The sequence below is a fragment of the Saccopteryx bilineata genome, chromosome 12 (assembly GCF_036850765.1).
Source record: "Saccopteryx bilineata isolate mSacBil1 chromosome 12, mSacBil1_pri_phased_curated, whole genome shotgun sequence".
Classification (NCBI taxonomy): Eukaryota; Metazoa; Chordata; class Mammalia; order Chiroptera; family Emballonuridae; genus Saccopteryx; species Saccopteryx bilineata.
The window spans coordinates 58,371,738-58,390,516 of record NC_089501.1 but is presented as its reverse complement, the minus strand read 5'-3'; the positions used below and the strand labels follow the sequence as shown (position 1 = coordinate 58,390,516).

Genomic DNA, 18,779 nt, shown 5'->3' with positions numbered 1-18,779 from the left:
TGAGAACCTTGAAAAATGTCCCCGTGGGCAGCGTGGAACCCCCGTCTAAGATGCCGTCAGCCTGTGATAAGAGACAACACCGTGGGGGGGGGTGCGGTGACAACACCCCCCCCCCCCCCCCCCGCACCACACGCTTTATTTACCACAGAACGGCCGTCTGTCTTCCCTCCGCCCACTCAACAGCCCACCTGGTTTCTGGTGCATTTTAAAATAAATCTTGGCGCCCAGCACACACCTCTGAGTCTAGCCTGCCTGAATCTGTCGCTGATACTTTAAACCAGAACTTTGTCTCATTTATTAGGAAACCTTTCTTGTCATGGCTTAGCAGCTCAGCTGCCAGGGATAGACTGTTTGGTTTTTAATTGTATGGCTGTTGGCCAAAACCTTGTGCCAGCCGGATGGATCCGGGTTGAAATAGCGGGAAGAGGCTGTTGGGTGACCGGAGCGTGGCTGGGACTTGGTCTTCACTCGATGTGGCCGGGGATTCCGGGGCAGGCCCAGGAAATGAGGGCAGAGTCGAGAAATGCAAGCGAGCCGCGTGGGCTCAGAGGTCCCTGAAGCATGAAGCGAACACGTCGAAGTTTGCATTTTTCCCAAACTCTCTCATCTTCCTTCCAAAAAAAAAAAAAAAAAAGGAGCCGGGAACAAAGGAGGGGATGACAGGCTGGGGTGTCTGGGAAGCTGTTGGAAGCCCAGGAAGAGAACCCTGTTCCCCGAACTCGTCCGTTTGTAAAGCTTCCCAGAACCAGTGACGCCGTGCGGGCGAGGGCCGGCGTCTGTCAGCGTCGGAGGCTCATCCGACCGTCGCGCTGGCTGCTGTCTCCAGCCTGGGACGTCACCGCGTCACCCGGACTGAGTCTGTTTCCTCGTGAAGTCGCCCTGTGGCGACTGGCCGGGCAGGGCCGGGCGGGGCTCCCGTCAGCGCTGCTGTGTGTGAGCCCTCAGTCGGGGGCCCGTCCATGGAGTGGCCTCTGGAACCTGGGGTCCTCACTCTGGACTCCAGTTCTCATCACGAGGCCGGGGACCGGGACCAGCCGACACCCCGCGTCCTGGCGCCTGTGTCCTGAGGAAGCGTGTGACGCATGACGATCATCTGATCTTCACTTCGCCGAGGCAGAGGCTGCGTGGGATTAGCCACTGGGATTTCGGGGGGACCTGCAGAACATGGTGGGGTTTTTTTGGCCTCTAGAAGAACTAGTTTGACCAGACTCACCTCTTGTCTGCTCAGGTCTCACTCCTCTCCAGGAAGGAGCAGGTGGCCGCCAGCACCGGCCCGTGTGACTTGGCCGAGGGGGCGTGAGCAGGTGGCCGCCAGCACCTGCCCGTGTGACTTGGCGGAGGGGGCGTGAGCAGGTGGCCGCCAGCACCTGCCCGTGTGACTTGGCCGTGGGGGCGTGAGCAGGTGGCCGCCAGCACCGGCCCGTGTGACTTGGCCATGGGGGCGTGAGCAGGTGGCCGCCAGCACCGGCCCGTGTGACTTGGCCGTGGAGGTGTGAGCAGACGGGGTGAAGGGGGGAGGTGCTCGTCACTGAGCTTGATCGGAGTCACTGGGCCGTCCAGGGTCCCCGGGGCTCCCAGGGTCCTCAGGAGGAAGCAGAGAGGGCAGGAGAGGGTTGGTGTCACCAGCTTTGGGAAGGGGCCGCGGGCCGAGGTGCAAGGTCAGCCCCGATGCGAGGGTTCCTGTGGACACCGCAGTGCCAGCGCAGTGGGGCCCCGTCCTGACATGACACGTCGGTGGTGGTTGGAGCCACTCTGTCTGAGGTCGTTTGTTGAGGCAGCAGCAGGAATCGGGGCTGCGAGAGCACCTGCCTGAGCTCACGTGACGGCGTGACAAGCCTGGGGGCAGAACCACCGGAGGGACAGGTGCCACATGGCGTGCAGACAGATGGTCTTGTCCGCTGTCTGTCGGGTCCTGGAGGGCTGCGTCCCGCATGTGAGGGGGGCGTGGTGCCTGCCTCCCTTTCTCTCTGCGTGTCAGCTGCTCCCTCCTTCCCCCATCAGCACCCATCCGGGCCCAGGGCGTGGGGCGGCTGGCGGGGTGCTGGGGCAGACACCCCTGGCCCTGTGACGGGCGTGCGGCCAGTGGCCGTCCTCAGTGGGACCGGTGTGGCCCTGTCTGTGGTGTTCAGCTCTCCTGAGTCAAGTCGAGCAAGGGTTGGAGAGTGTCACCCTGCTGGTCACTTCCCGGGACAGCGTGGTCACTCCCCGGGTCGGCGTGGTCACTCCCCGGGTCAGCGTGGTCACTTCCCCGGTCACTTCCCCGGGCCCGTGTGGTCACTCCCCAGGCCAGCGTGGTCATTCCCCGGGCCGGCGCGGTCACCCCCCGGGCTGGCGTGGTCACTCCCCAGGCCAACGTGGTCACTTCCCGGGCCGGCGTGGTCACCCCCTGGGCCAGCGTGCACCGAGCAGCCTCCATGGCTGTGTCCAGCCTGTGTCCCTGGTCAGTGCGGCATTGAGGCTTCCCAGGTGACCCAAGGTGACCTCAGAGTGCTGCTCTCTTGTTCCACCTGCCTCGACAGCAGCTGGGACGCAGGGTCTGGTCAGATCGTGGGGAGAGCCCAGCTGCCCAGGCCCACGGGGGAGCCCACTGTCTCCGCTCCTGGGAAGAGCTCCTCCTAGGACCTGCGTGCTGTTGCTGTCCTGTGTCCGAGGTCACCGCAGTTTGTATTCTCGTATTGGCTGGAGTCCTTTTTATAACGACCTTGAAGCAGCGTCCTCCTTCCTGTATTTTTCCTGATGGTTGGATTGGTGACACGGATGTTTTATCCACATTGGGACAGTGTCGGGCACGTAGAGGGAGCCCATATGCTCTGCTCTGTGTGGGGATGGCTGAGAGGAGCTCCCGTCACACGCTCAGAACCTGGCGTGTTAAACGGGTGGCGTGTGTGGGCGCTGTCCGCGATGCTTCTCCATCAGGGCGGTGATCTCGCTCCCAGGCCAGCACTGGTCTGCGCACTGGTGGTTGAACAACGCTGGTGTCTCCTGCTGCTCCTTGACCTCATCCAAGGTTGTTTCTTCGCAGTTGCCTTCATTATTGTGTTCTGAACTCTATGGGAAACAAAGTGTCGTCCGCGGCTTGCAGCTCGTTCCCGTATGTTCACAGCACCTTGTCTCCCTAGGCGGGAGTTTGGAGGGTCCTCTCACAGTCTCCCCTCAGCGGGCTCTGTCTGGGCCGGCAGCGCCCTGCCTTTCCCGGTCGATGTGCGCTTTTGTTTCCAGCGTGGTCTTGAACACGGCTGCCTCCTCATGTTCTACTGCAGTGTGTAAAACAACTTCTTCTTTGTTTATTGGGATTTTGCCCAATTCACTTCTTTGAGAATGATAAGCATATTTATTTTAAATTATTTTTCAGGCTGTGTTTTTATTTCAAATTCAGCTGGCATGCACTTATCTCCCTAATGTTACTTGGTTTTCTGTCTCTCAGCATTGAACATGCACCTGTTTGTTTGTTTGTTTGTTTATTTAGTTTTTTTTTGAAGTTGGAAACAGGGAGGCATGACTGGGATCCACCCAGCATGCCCACCAGGGGCGATGCTCTGCCCCTCCGGGCCGTCGCTCTGTTGCGACCAGAGCTACTCTAGCGCCTGGGGCAGAGGCCAAGGAGCCATCCCCAGCGCCCGGGCCATCTTTGCTCCAATGGAGCCTCAGCTGCGGGAGGGGAAGAGAGAGACAGAGAGGAAGGAGTGGGGGAGGGCGCTTCTCCTGTGTGCCCTGGCCGGGAATCAAACCCAGGACTTCCACACGCTGGGCCGACGCTCTACCGCTGAGCCAACCGGCCAGGGCCTTGTGTGTTTGAACTTTCAGTTCACAGATGTGTTTTCGGCTGAGAAACAGGCTCAGTCCTTTCTGCTCTCTCCCTCAGTTTGGATTCACTTTCCAAATTTGCTGGCACTTGAGCGCAGTTCCTCCCGGGCCCGGGTCAGACGGCGGCTGTGACAGCTCTGTGGGTCTCCTCCCAGGAGAGGCTGTGTCCCCCCGCCTGAGCTTTTCCCGGCTGTGACTCCAGGGCTGTGACTCCAGGGCCCTGTGCAGAGTGTCCCCGGCCTGAGCCTTGCCCGGCTGTGACCCCAGGGCCCTGTGCAGAGTGTCCCCGGCCTGAGCTTTGCCCGGCTGTGACTCCAGGGCCCTGTGCAGAGTGTCCCCGGCCTGAGCCTTGCCCGGCTATGACCCCAGGGCCCTGTGCACAGTGTCCCCGGCCTGAGCCCTGCCCGGCTGTGACTCCGGGGCCCTGTGCAGTGTCCCCGGCCTGAGCCTTGCCCGGCTGTGACCCCAGGGCCCTGTGCAGAGTGTCCCCGGCCTGAGCCTTGCCTGGCTGTGACTCCAGGGCCCTGTGCAGAGTGTCCTGCCACCAGCCAGTGTCCCCAAGGTGCTGGCTCTTGCTGTTTCATTTCTGTCCGTGAACAGGTTTACTGGTTTAGAGCCTGCCTACGTTAGTTTACTTTTCCTCTTGTTATATTTTGTGCATAACTCCTGTATGTTTGAAATACAGGCTATGCCTCGTCACAAACATCAACAAGTTCTGTGACAGGTGAGATCCCGAGTGGGCATCACAGCCCACACGTCTGTGCAGATGGGATTTTTTCCTCTCGTGGCTGCTCCGTGGCTGGTGGACAGTATAAAATAGCCACTAGACATCCAGGAGCCGAGTGTGGCCCCGTTGTCGACACAGGTGACGTTTCAGGTGGTTGGAGGTGGTGAGGCTTCATTTCTGGAGGGTTCTGGGCCATGGACACGTGTCCTGGCTCTTTAGAGTGACAGGGAGGGACAGAGATGCAGCTCATGCTCCTGGTGACGTGAAGCGCTCTGTTTGCTGCCGGAGCTGGCCCGGGATGCCCGTCTGGTTCTCCGCATGTGTCTAAGGACCGTGGGTGCACAGGGCACGTGTGCAGAGAGAGCCGGCGTGTGGACTGTGGTGGGTCAGCCACTTGACCGCCTTCTACAGGGCAGTCACAGAGCTGGTGGTGCCCCCGCCATCGGTGGCAGGTGCCTCCCTTCCTCCGTGGGCAGAATCCCCCACAGGAGCACGGCATCCATGCCCACCCACACTGCCGAGTGTCCCCACGCCTCCACCACCACTTCTCACACCAAACACAGCGTTTCGTGGTGTGCCTGACTCTCACGGCAGGGTCCACCCTGTGGTCCTGCGGTGTCTCAGGAACAAGTGCTCCCCGACGCAGGGCGGCCAGCTCTGGGGCTCAGGCAGACCCTGCAGCAGCTCAGCACAGAGGCCCTGCTCACTTCCGAGGACATGGGCGTCGTCGTGGCTGGGACTCTGACGGACGCGTGCCCGGGACCTGTCCTCCAGCCCGGCACACGGACTGTTCTGGAGGGGACACATCCTGGGCCCCTGGGTCAGCCCTGAGTCACGGGGACCATCTCCCCCGGCAGAAACGCCGCCGGGTCGGAGAGCGTGACGTTGAATTACTGGAATTGCTGGTGGGGAGAAGCCAGGAGGGTGACCACAAAACATTTCCACATGTTGGACTTCAGCAGCTCTAAACGAAGTGGAAATATTTATTCTGGATTAGAGGCCTTTGAGGCGTAATGAAATGATAGAATTTAAGTCTTGGGAGCGCTCCGCCTTGGCTTCCCCCTGAGCCCATCTGGAGAGACTTCAGGCCCTGCTGCTCGGCCCGGCCCAGCCCGGCCCGGCCCAGGACTCTGAGCGAGCCAGGCCGAGGGGCCGGTGGGCCAGCTGTCCTCGGGAGAGGTGGGGCTGGGGCCGAGGGTGAGGGGAGGCCTGCAGTTCTGACCAGGGGTTGGGAACGCCAGGACTCTGGAGAGGCCCTGATCGTCCACACAGCGTCTCTCCGGAAACCTGGGACCCAGCAGGTGGGCAGCCAGGGGGCGTGGGGAGGAGCTCCTTCTCCAGCCTCCTCGGCCACGTCGGCGGGAAGCGCAGGTTCTCAAGTACAAGCCGGTTTTAAACTTTTATTCCAGAGTGAATCTCTTCCCTTTCTGCCCCTGTCAGCGAGAGTCCTGTTGAGGGTTTCCGTCGCCGAGGGGACAGCGTGCAGCCTGGGAGGGGGCGTTGGCGTGGGTGCCCAGTGGGGGGTGGGGCCTCTGGGCCTCAGCCGGGTCTGCGTCTCCACACACCACCCCTGCCTCAGTCTGACCGTCGGACGTGTCTCTGCAGCCAGGTGGCCTGGCCGATCACGTCTCAACAGAAGCAGAGATTGGGGAGTTCCGAGGGTTTTGACGAAGGGAAATGCAGACTACCACAGTCATTAAGATGCCTCCTCTTCAGGAACTTAGCAGTGTTGGACCTCAGCTACACGTTCACTGGATCAGTTTGTGGGAGCAGCTCCTGCAGAAGACAGGTGACGAGGACACTTGTGTTGCAGGGACGCTTGGTGGGTGACCCCGGGGCCACACGACTTATCTGACCAGGGGCCAGATTAAACCTGGTATCCTGGGCCATCACGCAGGAAAATGGGACTTTGTCAGGGTGAATGTGACGGCTTAGCTTTGCTTACTGCTGGTTGGGTCCCCTGGGGCTTGCACCCAGTCCCCTCTGTCCCCCAGGCCCCCACCTGTCATCTAGTGGGGCGGCCACAGGACTGCTCGCTGGGAGACGCTCCCTTTCCTGACCCCTCCTGGGCACTCGGAGCCCACAGACAGGCCCTGGGCTCCCCGCGGTGTCTTCTCACGTTTGAATCAAAGTAGAGGAGACACAGTGTCATTGTCCTCGTGGAGGGTGCGAGCGACATTAGCGAAGGGGTGGCGTTCATCATGCGCCAGGTCACAGCTCATTTATAGGAACTCAGTTCTCAGATCTGTGCGCGGAAGCTGATGCTACCTTTAGCCCCATTTTATAGATGAGACACTCAGGGAGGTGAGGCTGTACAAGGTCACGAAGGTGACAGACAGGGCGGCCAGTCCCACCAGGTGGCCTGACCCGGCAGGTGCGGAGCCACCGTGCTCTGCGTGCGGTGGGCACAGCCGTCCCGTGCGAGCAGGAGGGCTGAACGGTCTTCGTCTGAGAGAGAGTGGCGGGGTTCAGAGCTGTCCAGACCTGTCTCAATGAAGAGAGGAGCGTGGCTTGCTGCTGGGGAGCTCTGCGAAGATGGGGTGACGCTGGGGCGTGGCCCGTGTGCTGGGTCCTGACTGCAGGATGCAGGCGGGAACGATAGCAAGTTAGAGGTAAATCCTGGGATTTATAGCCGAGAGTAAATACCTGGCTAATTTTTCCCACTTTTTTATTACGTTAGAAATGGAAACCAAGTGGTTTTCACAGCTGACGATGAATCGTTGGTTTTCAGAATTGCTCCCTTGGGTGCGTCTGAGGCGAGTGAGATGAGTCGTCTTCCTTACGCCTCGGGCAGTCAGACACCCAGCGTTTTCATATCTGGTTTATGACATATGTTCTTAATTATTCAAATGACGCATTACAGCGTAGGTCTTACCTCACCTGAGAGGCGAACGTTGTTATTTGCGGCTCTTACATGGTTGACAAGGTGAAGGCTTATTTTCCTTTCTCAGCAGGAATTTCGGACCTGATTTATTTTGTGTAATCTTTTGCCAGCTCTTAATCTCTGCATCACCACTCTGTCTACTGTGGTAGAAGTTATTAGGGTTCATTGATACATAATTTACGTACAGAGGGGTTCATCCTCTGTGGTGGGCCACCGAGTGGGAGTTCACACGTAAGTTCAGTCATGCGGCCTCTACCACAATCAAGATAGACAGTGTCCCTCACCCACATCCCGCATTCCTGAGGACAGATGGAATTCTCTCCCCCACGTCCCACTGCAGTCAAGGTGGAGACTGTCCTGGTTGATAGAAAGAGAAAAGGAAATTAAATGGGAGTGAACCTGGAAGAGACACAATTCATTGTTTGCAGATGATTTGATTCATTTACCTGGAAGACCAAAAAAATCTAGTTACAACAATCAATATACCAATAATAACTAAGAAATAAGATTTCCTTCATAGTAGCAAGTAAGACTTGAACACATCTAGGAACTTGACGTAAGAAAAACGTGGTGAGTTTATTATCACCAGAATTAAAGACTTAGTTTCAATGAAGGACTCCATGCCAAAGTCAATGCCCCATAACTGATAGCAACACAACTAGAGAGAAACATTTTAAACTCATCAGCAACACAGAGGAGTATATGACTAGTACGCTGTGTCCTTCCGTGTTTAGATTACAGCGCAAATATCATAGGGATGATGATTCTTCACTAATTATAAATTGACCACAACCTCCATTAAAATCAAACAGGGCTCACTAAACTTACTCAAAAAACTATTGGGGAAAAAGAAGGATTTATGAAAGGCTAATTGAACTTCATAGTTTCTCTATTAGATAAGAAACACTTCAAAAATCACAGAAATGAAAACAAGGTGGTGTTGATTGAAGAACGGAAACAGAGCCAGGGAACTTCACAGAACTCCCGAGATGACCAGTGTGTATTTGGGGACTTAATACACATTAAATGTGGCAACACACAACAGCAGTGGGGGAGAAGAGGGGTTATTTGCTACAATGTTTAGGAAAAATGGACTCTCCATATTGAGAAAAACTTATTTTAATAAAAATTTAAAAATTTCTATTTAAGCATGCAGCATGTAATTTAGTTGTGTCAATGTAAATGTAAAACAAAAGTAAGTAGAATGAATTGTAGAACAGCTTTGTGATCTGTGCTTGGGAAAGCCTTCTTGAAACTGGAGAAGTATCAAACATGAAACAAAAACGTGGTGAGTTTATTATCACCAGAATTAAAGACTTGGTTTCAATGAAGGACTCCATGCCAAAGACAATGCCCCATAACTGATGGCAGTATTTAAACCTGAGAAGTGAGTCATCTATATACCAAAGTGGACCTGGATTCCTGCTGCCCCTCAGAGTCACTGCTTCCGTGTCACTGCCTGTGCCCAACCCCACACTGACTGAGACCAGAGGTCTCTGAGGGGCCGGTGCTGCATTCACCTGGAACCCACTGGCACGTGGTCGAGATTCGGAATAAACCCCCCGACTGAGCCAGACTGTCACACACACTGTTCTAGACGCTTCCCACAGATCTAGGGTGGGTTTATGACTGTTCGTCTTTCCTAGAATTTATTTTGCTCCTTGAAAGACTGGTTGATTTTTTTTTTTTTTAATTCCAGGAAATTCCTTCAAATGCTCCCTCTTCTCCTTTCTCACAGCTCTCTCCTTCTTAGAACTATTAAATCAACCTTGGACTTTGTCATCTGACCTCTTCTTCACAATTGCCATCCTCCCAACTCCCCGAGTTCTGGGTGATTTCTTCGTGTCCATTTTCCAGTTCATCCCTCCTCTCTCCAGCTCCTTCTGATCAGCTCCTCACTGAGCCCCTGCGTGTGGACGTTCAGTGACCCTTCTTCCTTCCTGGTTTCACTTCGGTTCTTCGCAGCCTGGCTGTTCTTTATTATAGCACCTTATTCTTCTATCCTGCTTCTGACCATTGTCAACGTCTCAGCTTCAAGACCGGGTCCAACGACCTGCGGTCTGAGCTCCGCTCTGCCGGGTGCTCTGGGAACGTGACCGGCTGAGACAATGTTTCTTCTTGTTGTTACTCCCTCACCTCGCACACCCTTGTGTCCCGCAGCGTGAGGTAAAACGCCTCCTCGCAGGGAGGGGCTTTGGAGGGGATATCTGGACCGCAGCCTAAGATGTCCTTGGGTCCCCTGGGCACCTGGGTTCACGCGCGTGAGTCCTCGGCGTGTGCAGGTGCCTCAGGCTTCACTCCCTTCCTCCCTCGTCCTTATGGCCATCGAGGTCACTGCCCTCCTCGCCCTTCTTTGAAAACAGAAACCACGGTTTCCTCAGGGCAGACGGGGACCTCCTGCACTGACCACCCGGCATCAGCCTCTCGCCCCCCTTCTCTCCTGCTCGGCTCTGTGGAAGCGAGTCCTGAGAAAGCCTCGGGGGTGTCTCTCTTCCCTGGTGACTACCCTGGGTTTGCAGACGGCAGCAGTGAAGGGGGAGCCCTGCTCGGTGGAAACTGAGCATTCACCCGGACGGGAAGCCCTCATCCTGTTTTCAGAGAGGAATGGTTTTTGCTCCTCAGCTTGTCTCTTCGCCTCCCTGCTTCCCCGGGGAGCGTCCACCCCCATGGTCATCTCCAGAGTGTCCTGACCCCACTTGGGCCGGATCTGGAGCCGACACCGAGAGGAAGCTGAAACCTGGCGCCTTCCACGATCTCAGCTTCTTGTGGCTGCTGCTTGCTTCGTTTCGTTTGGTTTTTTTTTCCTGACCATGTGGACCAGAGAATTAGAAACACATGGTTTCTAAAGAGAAAGGAGAACGAGGAAAACATACATCCCAGGTGATGACAACGGGGTCCTGAGACCGTTCATCTCAGGCTTCGGCGCTCTGACTCCCAGACCCGCTGGGTCTGCAGCCTCCTCAGATGGCCCAGTGACCGGGCGAGGCAGGGCCGTCCCGCCAGACCGGTCCAAGCTGGGCTCTGCCTCGCCGTCGGGAGACTCAGCCGCGTCCTCCGAGTTCTCACAGCAACGCTCTGTCCTCCCTGCAGAGACTTTGGGGGACTTTCCCTTCCTCCATTCTGACTTGCCTGCTGTCACTTGGCCCCAAAGGGACTTGTTTCAGGAACCCGTGTCTTTTTTTTAGAAGCCTCTCTCTAAGCTCTTCTCACTGTGGCCCCGTGGCCCCTGACACTCAGCAGCCGGTCTCCCCGCCGTTGCCGTCCCCGATGGACACCTGGGGCCGTGCGGCTCTGTCCGTTTGTGTTGGTGGAGCTCCCGTAGTAAGAGGTCAGACTCTAGACAAAGTCACACGAGACTCCTGTGGTGAGAGCTGATGTGTTCATCCTCTTGACTTCTCCGCCTTTCCCTTCTTCACGGTCAGGAGTTTGGAAACGGTTATCACAGCTCTCTGAAGGTGGTGTTCATGTTTTAAGATGAGTTCTGAGAAATGGTGGTTTGTGGCCAGAGATGTCATGGAGATGAGATTTGCAGACCGAGCGACTCAGAACAGAGAAGCCTCACTTTGTAAAATCCTGGAGGTGTGTGGTCATCATCGTGGCCTCTGATCCGGTTAAAACCCTGCGCCTCGCGGGGTTCTGGAAGTTGTGAGTCCGTCTGAGATAGCACACATCCGTTTTACCAACATCTGCCTGTCACGCCTTGTTCTGTACGAGCCTCACGCTGGTCGAGTGCTTTCTGGGCGTCTGGTTCTGGCTGCTCCTTCCTTACACTCCTCACAGGTGAGGTACTCCAGTATTATTAGGCAGTAGCTACCCAAGCTGAGGTAGAGAGCACTTAGGTGGCTTCCCCACGTCACACAGCAAAGACAAGGTAGAACCCAGGTTTGACTCCACGTCTGTGTCCATAGTCTCCACTCGGACACGCCGGAGGTATTTACAATTGTAACCGAGTGACGGAGGTTCCAGATGCTGCTCTGTGCTGCTTCCGATGGGCCCAGGGTCTCCAGTGCAGGAGATCCGCATCTCTGTGTCTGCGTGTGTGTGTGTGTCTGTGTCTGCGTGTGTGTCTGCGTGTGTGTCTGTGTCTGCGTGTGTGTCTGCGTCTGCGTGTGTGTCTGTGTCTGCGTGTGTGTCTGCGTCTGCGTGTGTGTCTGTGTCTGCGTGTGTGTCTGCGTGTGTGTCTGTGTCTGCGTGTGTGTCTGTGTCTGCGTGTGTGTCTGCGTGTGCGTGTGTGTCTGCGTGTGTGTGTGTCTGCGTGTGTGTCTGTGTCTGCGTGTGTGTCTGCGTGTGTGTCTGTGTCTGCGTGTGTGTCTGCGTGTGCGTGTGTGTCTGCGTGTGTGTGTGTCTGCGTGTGTGTCTGTGTCTGCGTGTGTGTCTGCGTGTGTGTCTGCGTCTGCGTGTGTGTCTGCGTGTGTGTCTGTGTCTGCGTGTGTGTCTGCGTGTGTGTCTGTGTCTGCGTGTGTGTCTGCGTCTGCGTGTGTGTCTGCGTCTGCGTGTGTGTCTGCGTCTGCGTGTGTGTCTGTGTCTGCGTGTGTGTCTGCGTGTGTGTCTGTGTCTGCGTGTGTGTCTGTGTCTGCGTGTGTGTCTGCGTGTGCGTGTGTGTCTGCGTGTGTGTCTGCGTCTGCGTGTGTGTCTGCGTGTGTGTCTGCGTGTGTGTCTGCGTGTGTGTCTGTGTCTGCGTGTGTGTCTGCGTCTGCGTGTGTGTCTGCGTCTGCGTGTGTGTCTGCGTGTGTGTCTGTGTCTGCGTGTGTGTCTGCGTCTGCGTGTGTGTCTGCGTCTGCGTGTGTGTCTGTGTCTGCGTGTGTGTCTGCGTGTGTGTCTGCGTCTGCGTGTGTGTCTGCGTCTGCGTGTGTGTCTGCGTGTGCGTGTGTGTCTGCGTGTGTGTGTGTGTCTGCGTGTGTGTCTGCGTCTGCGTGTGTGTCTGCGTGTGTGTCTGTGTCTGCGTGTGTGTCTGTGTCTGCGTGTGTGTCTGCGTGTGTGTCTGCGTCTGCGTGTGTGTCTGCGTCTGCGTGTGTGTCTGTGTCTGCGTGTGTGTCTGCGTGTGTGTCTGTGTCTGTGTGTGTGTCTGCGTGTGTGTCTGTGTCTGCGTGTGTGTCTGCGTGTGTGTCTGCGTGTGTGTCTGCGTGTGTGTCTGTGTCTGTGTCTGTGTGTGTGTCTGTGTCTGCGTGTGTGTCTGCGTGTGTGTCTGCGTCTGCGTGTGTGTCTGTGTCTGCGTGTGTGTCTGTGTCTGCGTCTGCGTGTGTGTCTGTGTCTGCGTGTGTGTCTGTGTCTGCGTGTGTGTCTGCGTGTGTGTCTGCGTGTGTGTCTGCGTCTGCGTGTGTGTCTGCGTGTGTGTCTGCGTGTGTGTCTGCGTCTGCGTGTGTGTCTGTGTCTGCGTGTGTGTCTGCGTGTGTGTCTGTGTCTGCGTGTGTGTCTCTGTCTGCGTGTGTGTCTGTGTCTGTGTGTGTGTCTGCGTGTGTGTCTGCGTGTGTGTCTGCGTGTGTGTCTGTGTCTGTGTCTGTGTGTGTGTCTGTGTCTGCGTGTGTGTCTGCGTGTGTGTCTGTGTCTGCGTGTGTGTCTGTGTCTGTGTGTGTGTCTGTGTCTGCGTGTGTGTCTGCGTCTGTGTCTGCGTGTGTGTCTGTGTCTGTGTCTGCGTGTGTGTCTGTGTCTGCGTGTGTGTCTGCGTGTGTGTCTGTGTCTGCGTGTGTGTCTGTGTCTGCGTGTGTGTCTGCGTGTGTGTCTGTGTCTGCGTGTGTGTCTGCGTGTGTGTCTGCGTGTGTGTCTGCGTGTGCGTCTGCGTCTGTGTCTGCGTGTGTGTCTGTGTCTGTGTCTGTGTGTGTGTCTGCGTGTGTGTCTGCGTGTGTGTCTGTGTCTGCGTGTGTGTCTGCGTGTGTGTCTGCGTGTGTGTCTGTGTCTGCGTGTGTGTCTGTGTCTGCGTGTGTGTCTGCGTGTGTGTCTGCGTCTGCGTGTGTGTCTGCGTCTGCGTGTGTGTCTGTGTCTGCGTGTGTGTCTGCGTGTGTGTCTGTGTCTGCGTGTGTGTCTGTGTGTGTGTCTGCGTGTGTGTCTGCGTGTGTGTCTGCGTGTGTGTCTGTGTCTGTGTGTGTGTCTGCGTGTGTGTCTGTGTCTGCGTGTGTGTCTGTGTCTGCGTGTGTGTCTGCGTGTGTGTCTGCGTGTGCGTCTGCGTGTGCGTCTGCGTGTGTGTCTGCGTGTGTGTCTGTGTCTGCGTGTGTGTCTGTGTCTGCGTGTGTGTCTGCGTGTGTGTCTGCGTGTGTGTCTGCGTCTGCGTGTGTGTCTGCGTCTGCGTGTGTGTCTGCGTCTGCGTGTGTGTCTGCGTGTGTGTCTGCGTCTGTGTGTGTGTCTGTGTCTGTGTGTCTGCGTGTGTGTCTGTGTCTGCGTGTGTGTCTGCGTGTGTGTCTGCATGTGTGTCTGCGTGTGTGTCTGCGTCTGCGTGTGTGTCTGTGTCTGCGTGTGTGTCTGTGTCTGCGTCTGCGTGTGTGTCTGTGTCTGCGTGTGTGTCTGCGTGTGTGTCTGTGTCTGCGTGTGTGTCTGCGTGTGTGTCTGCGTCTGCGTGTGTGTCTGCGTGTGTGTCTGCGTGTGTGTCTGCGTCTGCGTGTGTGTCTGTGTCTGCGTGTGTGTCTGCGTGTGTGTCTGTGTCTGCGTGTGTGTCTCTGTCTGCGTGTGTGTCTGTGTCTGTGTGTGTGTCTGCGTGTGTGTCTGCGTGTGTGTCTGCGTGTGTGTCTGTGTCTGTGTCTGTGTGTGTGTCTGTGTCTGCGTGTGTGTCTGCGTGTGTGTCTGTGTCTGCGTGTGTGTCTGTGTCTGTGTGTGTGTCTGTGTCTGCGTGTGTGTCTGCGTCTGTGTCTGCGTGTGTGTCTGTGTCTGTGTCTGCGTGTGTGTCTGTGTCTGCGTGTGTGTCTGCGTGTGTGTCTGTGTCTGCGTGTGTGTCTGCGTGTGTGTCTGTGTCTGCGTGTGTGTCTGTGTCTGCGTGTGTGTCTGCGTGTGTGTCTGTGTCTGCGTGTGTGTCTGCGTGTGTGTCTGCGTGTGCGTCTGCGTGTGCGTCTGCGTCTGTGTCTGCGTGTGTGTCTGTGTCTGTGTCTGTGTGTGTGTCTGCGTGTGTGTCTGCGTGTGTGTCTGTGTCTGCGTGTGTGTCTGCGTGTGTGTCTGCGTGTGTGTCTGTGTCTGCGTGTGTGTCTGTGTCTGCGTGTGTGTCTGCGTGTGCGTGTGCGTCTGCGTGTGCGTCTGCGTCTGCGTGTGTGTCTGCGTCTGCGTGTGTGTCTGTGTCTGCGTGTGTGTCTGCGTGTGTGTCTGTGTCTGCGTGTGTGTCTGTGTGTGTGTCTGCGTGTGTGTCTGCGTGTGTGTCTGCGTGTGTGTCTGTGTCTGTGTGTGTGTCTGTGTCTGTGTGTCTGCGTGTGTGTCTGTGTGTCTGCGTGTGTGTCTGCGTGTGTGTCTGCGTGTGCGTCTGCGTGTGTGTCTGCGTGTGTGTCTGTGTCTGCGTGTGTGTCTGTGTCTGCGTGTGTGTCTGCGTGTGTGTCTGCGTGTGTGTCTGCGTCTGCGTGTGTGTCTGTGTCTGCGTGTGTGTCTGCGTCTGCGTGTGTGTCTGTGTCTGCGTCTGCGTCTGTGTGTGTGTCTGTGTCTGTGTGTCTGCGTCTGCGTGTGTGTCTGCATCTGCATGTGTGTCTGCGTGTGTGTCTGCGTCTGCGTGTGTGTCTGCGTCTGCGTGTGCGTCTGCGTGTGTGTCTGCGTCTGCGTCTGCGTGTGTGTCTGCGTGTGTGTCTGTGTCTGCGTCTGCGTGTGTGTCTGCGTCTGCGTCTGCGTGTGTGTCTGTGTCTGCGTCTGCGTGTGTGTCTGCGTGTGTGTCTGCGTCTGCGTGTGTGTCTGCGTCTGCATGTGTGTCTGCGTGTGTGTCTGTGTCTGCGTGTGTGTCTGTGTCTGCGTCTGCGTCTGCGTGTGTGTCTGCGTCTGCGTGTGTGTCTGTGTCTGCGTGTGTGTCTGCGTCTGCGTGTGTGTCTGCGTGTGTGTCTGTGTCTGTGTGTCTGTGTGTCTGCGTCTGCGTCTGTGTGTGTGTCTGTGTCTGTGTGTCTGCGTCTGCGTGTGTGTCTGCGTCTGCATGTGTGTCTGCGTGTGTGTCTGCGTCTGCGTGTGTGTCTGCGTCTGCGTGTGTGTCTGTGTGTGTGTCTGCGTCTGCGTGTGTGTCTGCGTGTGTGTCTGTGTCTGCGTGTGTGTCTGTGTGTCTGCGTGTGTGTCTGCGTCTGCGTGTGTGTCTGTGTCTGCGTGTGTGTCTGTGTCTGTGTGTCTGCGTGTGTGTCTGCGTCTGCGTGTGTGTCTGTGTCTGTCTGTGTCTGTGTCTGCGTGTGTGTCTGTGTGTCTGCGTGTGTGTCTGCGTGTGTGTCTGTATCGATAGCAACATGGGTGCGTCTGCATCGCTGCCGGCACAGGACTGTGGACGTGCAGCTGAGCCCCACGGGTCTCCACAGGGCTCTGGGACCCTCTCTGCAGCCCCTGGATTCAGATGCTGCTGAGAAGCCTCGTCAAGGACAAAGCTCCGTGAACCCCCGGACCGGCCACTGTCCCCCGTGGGCCTCTCGCAACCCCGGTTCTGCGGCTTCGCAGCCAGGGGTGCACTTCTGCTCCAGGCCTGCCTCGGGGCTCTTGGCCACGACCCTGCATGCTGAGGTCTGGGGTCAGTCCAGAGCGCCCGTGTCCCCTGGCTGAGGTGCTGATTGGAGTCGGACCCCGGACCTCTGAGGAAGCGCAGAGGGAAGGCTGGGTTCCTTCACGGTTCTGGGACGGTTTCTGAGTCCACTACGGCCTGCGACAGAGCTTGCTGCTCCCCCCACCCCCAAACCTGGGCCTCCTGCCCCCCGGGGCTGAGGGCTGGCCGTGCATCAGGAGGCCCCGGAAGGACGTGGGGACACGAGGAGCCAGCCCCCAATGGGCAGGAGTGGCCGAGGAGAGATAGGAGCCCACAGGAGGCCCCGCCCCCCCAGCTGTGACTTGTCCCTTAGCCCGCGGCTGGTCGTCGCAAGGACACAGACCTCGGCGGGGTGGACGGGCTCTAACCGGCAGCGTGGAGTCAGAGCCGCAGGGGTGCAGGTCTGACCGTCCGTGTAGACGGCTCGTGTGCGCTCTGTGCTGTGTTCTGGGGGGCCCGAACCAGGAAACACGCACGGAGCTCCCTCTTCCCACGTCTCCCAGTGACCAGTGGTGACCACAGCTCCTGCTCTGCTTCTCCTTCGCAGCTCGTCACGGCCACCTTGGATGGCAGGCTGCAGCTGTTTGTAGCCGAGTGACCGCTGGTGGGTGCTGGGCCCAGGCCCCCCGGCGTGAGGACGCCCCGCTTCTGTCCTCGCCGCGTCTGCGCACACGCGTGTCTGAGCTCCACACCTCACCTGCCCTCTGCACAGGATGCAGTAAGTTCAGACAGAATGTTCCTCAATAAAATCTCCTGGTGTTTGTTTCACAACCTGTGCTTGGCAGAGAGAGACGCCGGGGCGGTGAAAACGCGGTGCTGTCCTGACCGGCGCCCGTTTCTGCCCACGGCCTCCGTCTTCATGCGGGTTGCTCGGGGCCCTTATCCCCACGGTGCGGCTGAGCCGGCAAGCCGGGGTCCAGCTGCCCCCTCGGACACCAGCAGCTGTCCTGGGAGCCGCTCTGCCCGTCTCTGCCTCTGCATGTCCCTGAACCAAGTCCTCCCAGGGCCCCAGAGGAGACAGGGCACTTCTAGAACAATTTCAGAGCTCGGTGTCCGACAACCTGGATGCCACCCATGTTAGGACCTGTGGGGACAGACTGGGGACACCCTGGGGCGGTCCGGTGCTCTCCGTCCCGTCTCCAGCACTCAGGGCTGGGGGCTCCCCTCCCACCAGCACCGCCAGCCTGCCTGTCCCCTCTCTCCTGGCTAAGAAACACCAGAGGCTCGAATTCCTGGGTTTCTGCAGAATCTTCGCACACTGACCATAAGCACGCATACCTTTTCTTGCAAAGTTTTTTGCAAAGCAAAATTTGGAAGAACTCATTTTTATTTTTCTAAGATTTAGAGTTATCCAAACATCTTTATCTACTTATAATAATTATTCTGTTTCCTTTTGTTTAAATTAGATTTATTTAATACTAGTTAAAGTAAATAAAGCAGTTTTAGGGCAAGTAAACCCAAAGAAACTTATTTAATATTCTTAATTTTAGTGACATCATTTAATTCTTTATTTAAAATTTTATTTATCTGCTTATTTGTTGAGAGAGGCAGGGAGAGAGAGAGAGAGAGAGAAAGAGAGAGAGAGAGAGACAAGAACATCGAGCCGCTCCTGTCTGTGCCCTGACACCAGGGAGTGGATGCTGACACCCTCTGCACTCCGGACACCATTCCAGCCAACTGAGCTCTCCAGCCAGGGCTGGATTTTTATTGATTTTTAGAGAGACAGAGAGAGGAAGGGAGAAAGAGGGGAGGGGAGGGAAGCACTCATTCATTGTTCCACTCAGTCTGGCATTCTTTGGTTGCTTCCCATGTGTGCCCTGACTGGGATTCAAACCTGCAGCCTTCTTGTTTCAGGACAACACTCTTAATTGAGCTAACTGGCCAGGGCCAAAATGTAATTCTTACTTGTGGTAAGATACGTGGGACATAATCACCATCTTAGTCATTTTCAGCGCCCAGCTGGGCAGTAGTAACTGCATTCCCACTGTGCACCCACCACCCCCATCTCCAGAACCATCTCATCTCCCCAACTGACAGTCCGCCCCCCGAGACACCCCTCCCTCCAGCCCTGTCACCAGACCTCTGTTTTCCGTGCCACCCCGGGGACCTGCTGCAGGTGGAGTCGCACAACACTCTGGCTTATTCCACTGAGCACCCTGTCTTCAGGGTTCCTCCATGTTGTCTCTGTGTCGAGGGCTCCTCCCTTCTTGGGCCGATACTGTGTGTACAGACCACACATTCAGTTTGTCTGTCCCCCGATGGACACTTGGGTCATTTGCACCTTCTGCCCATTGCAAACGATGCCGCCGGGGTCTGGGGTGTGTGGCGTCTGTGTGACTGTCTGATGCCCATTCTTTTGGGCACAGACCCAGACGTGTTACTGCTGTATAATCTGATTCTATTTTTTCTTTTTTTTCCCTTTATTATTAATTTTAATGGGGTGACATTGATAAATCAGGGTACATAGGTTCAGAGAAAACATTTCCAGGTCATTTTGACATTTGATTATGTTGCATACCCATCACCCAAAGTCAAATTGTCTTCCGTCACCTAACTGGTTTTCTTTGTGCCCCTCCCCTCCCCCAACCCCCTCCCACTTCTCCCCCCCCCCACCCCGTAACCCCCATACTCTTGTCCATGTCCCTGAGTCTCATTTTTGTGTCCCACCTATGTATGGAATCATATAATTCTTAGTT

At 56.6% G+C, this 18,779-nt stretch overlaps 1 protein-coding gene across 1 annotated transcript in view; it reads left to right on the top strand.

Moving 5' to 3' along the window:
• Window positions 1-17,430, top strand: part of WDR27 (WD repeat domain 27) — a 123,704-nt gene extending 106,274 nt beyond the window's left edge. Inside the window, exons 27-28 of the mRNA XM_066248169.1 lie at window positions 16,631-16,687; window positions 16,869-17,430. Of these exons, the coding sequence (XP_066104266.1) occupies window positions 16,631-16,681 (51 nt within the window). The 3' untranslated portion in view covers window positions 16,682-16,687; window positions 16,869-17,430. The remainder of the gene's footprint in view (window positions 1-16,630; window positions 16,688-16,868) is intronic.
• The last annotated feature ends 1,349 nt before the right edge of the window (window positions 17,431-18,779 follow it).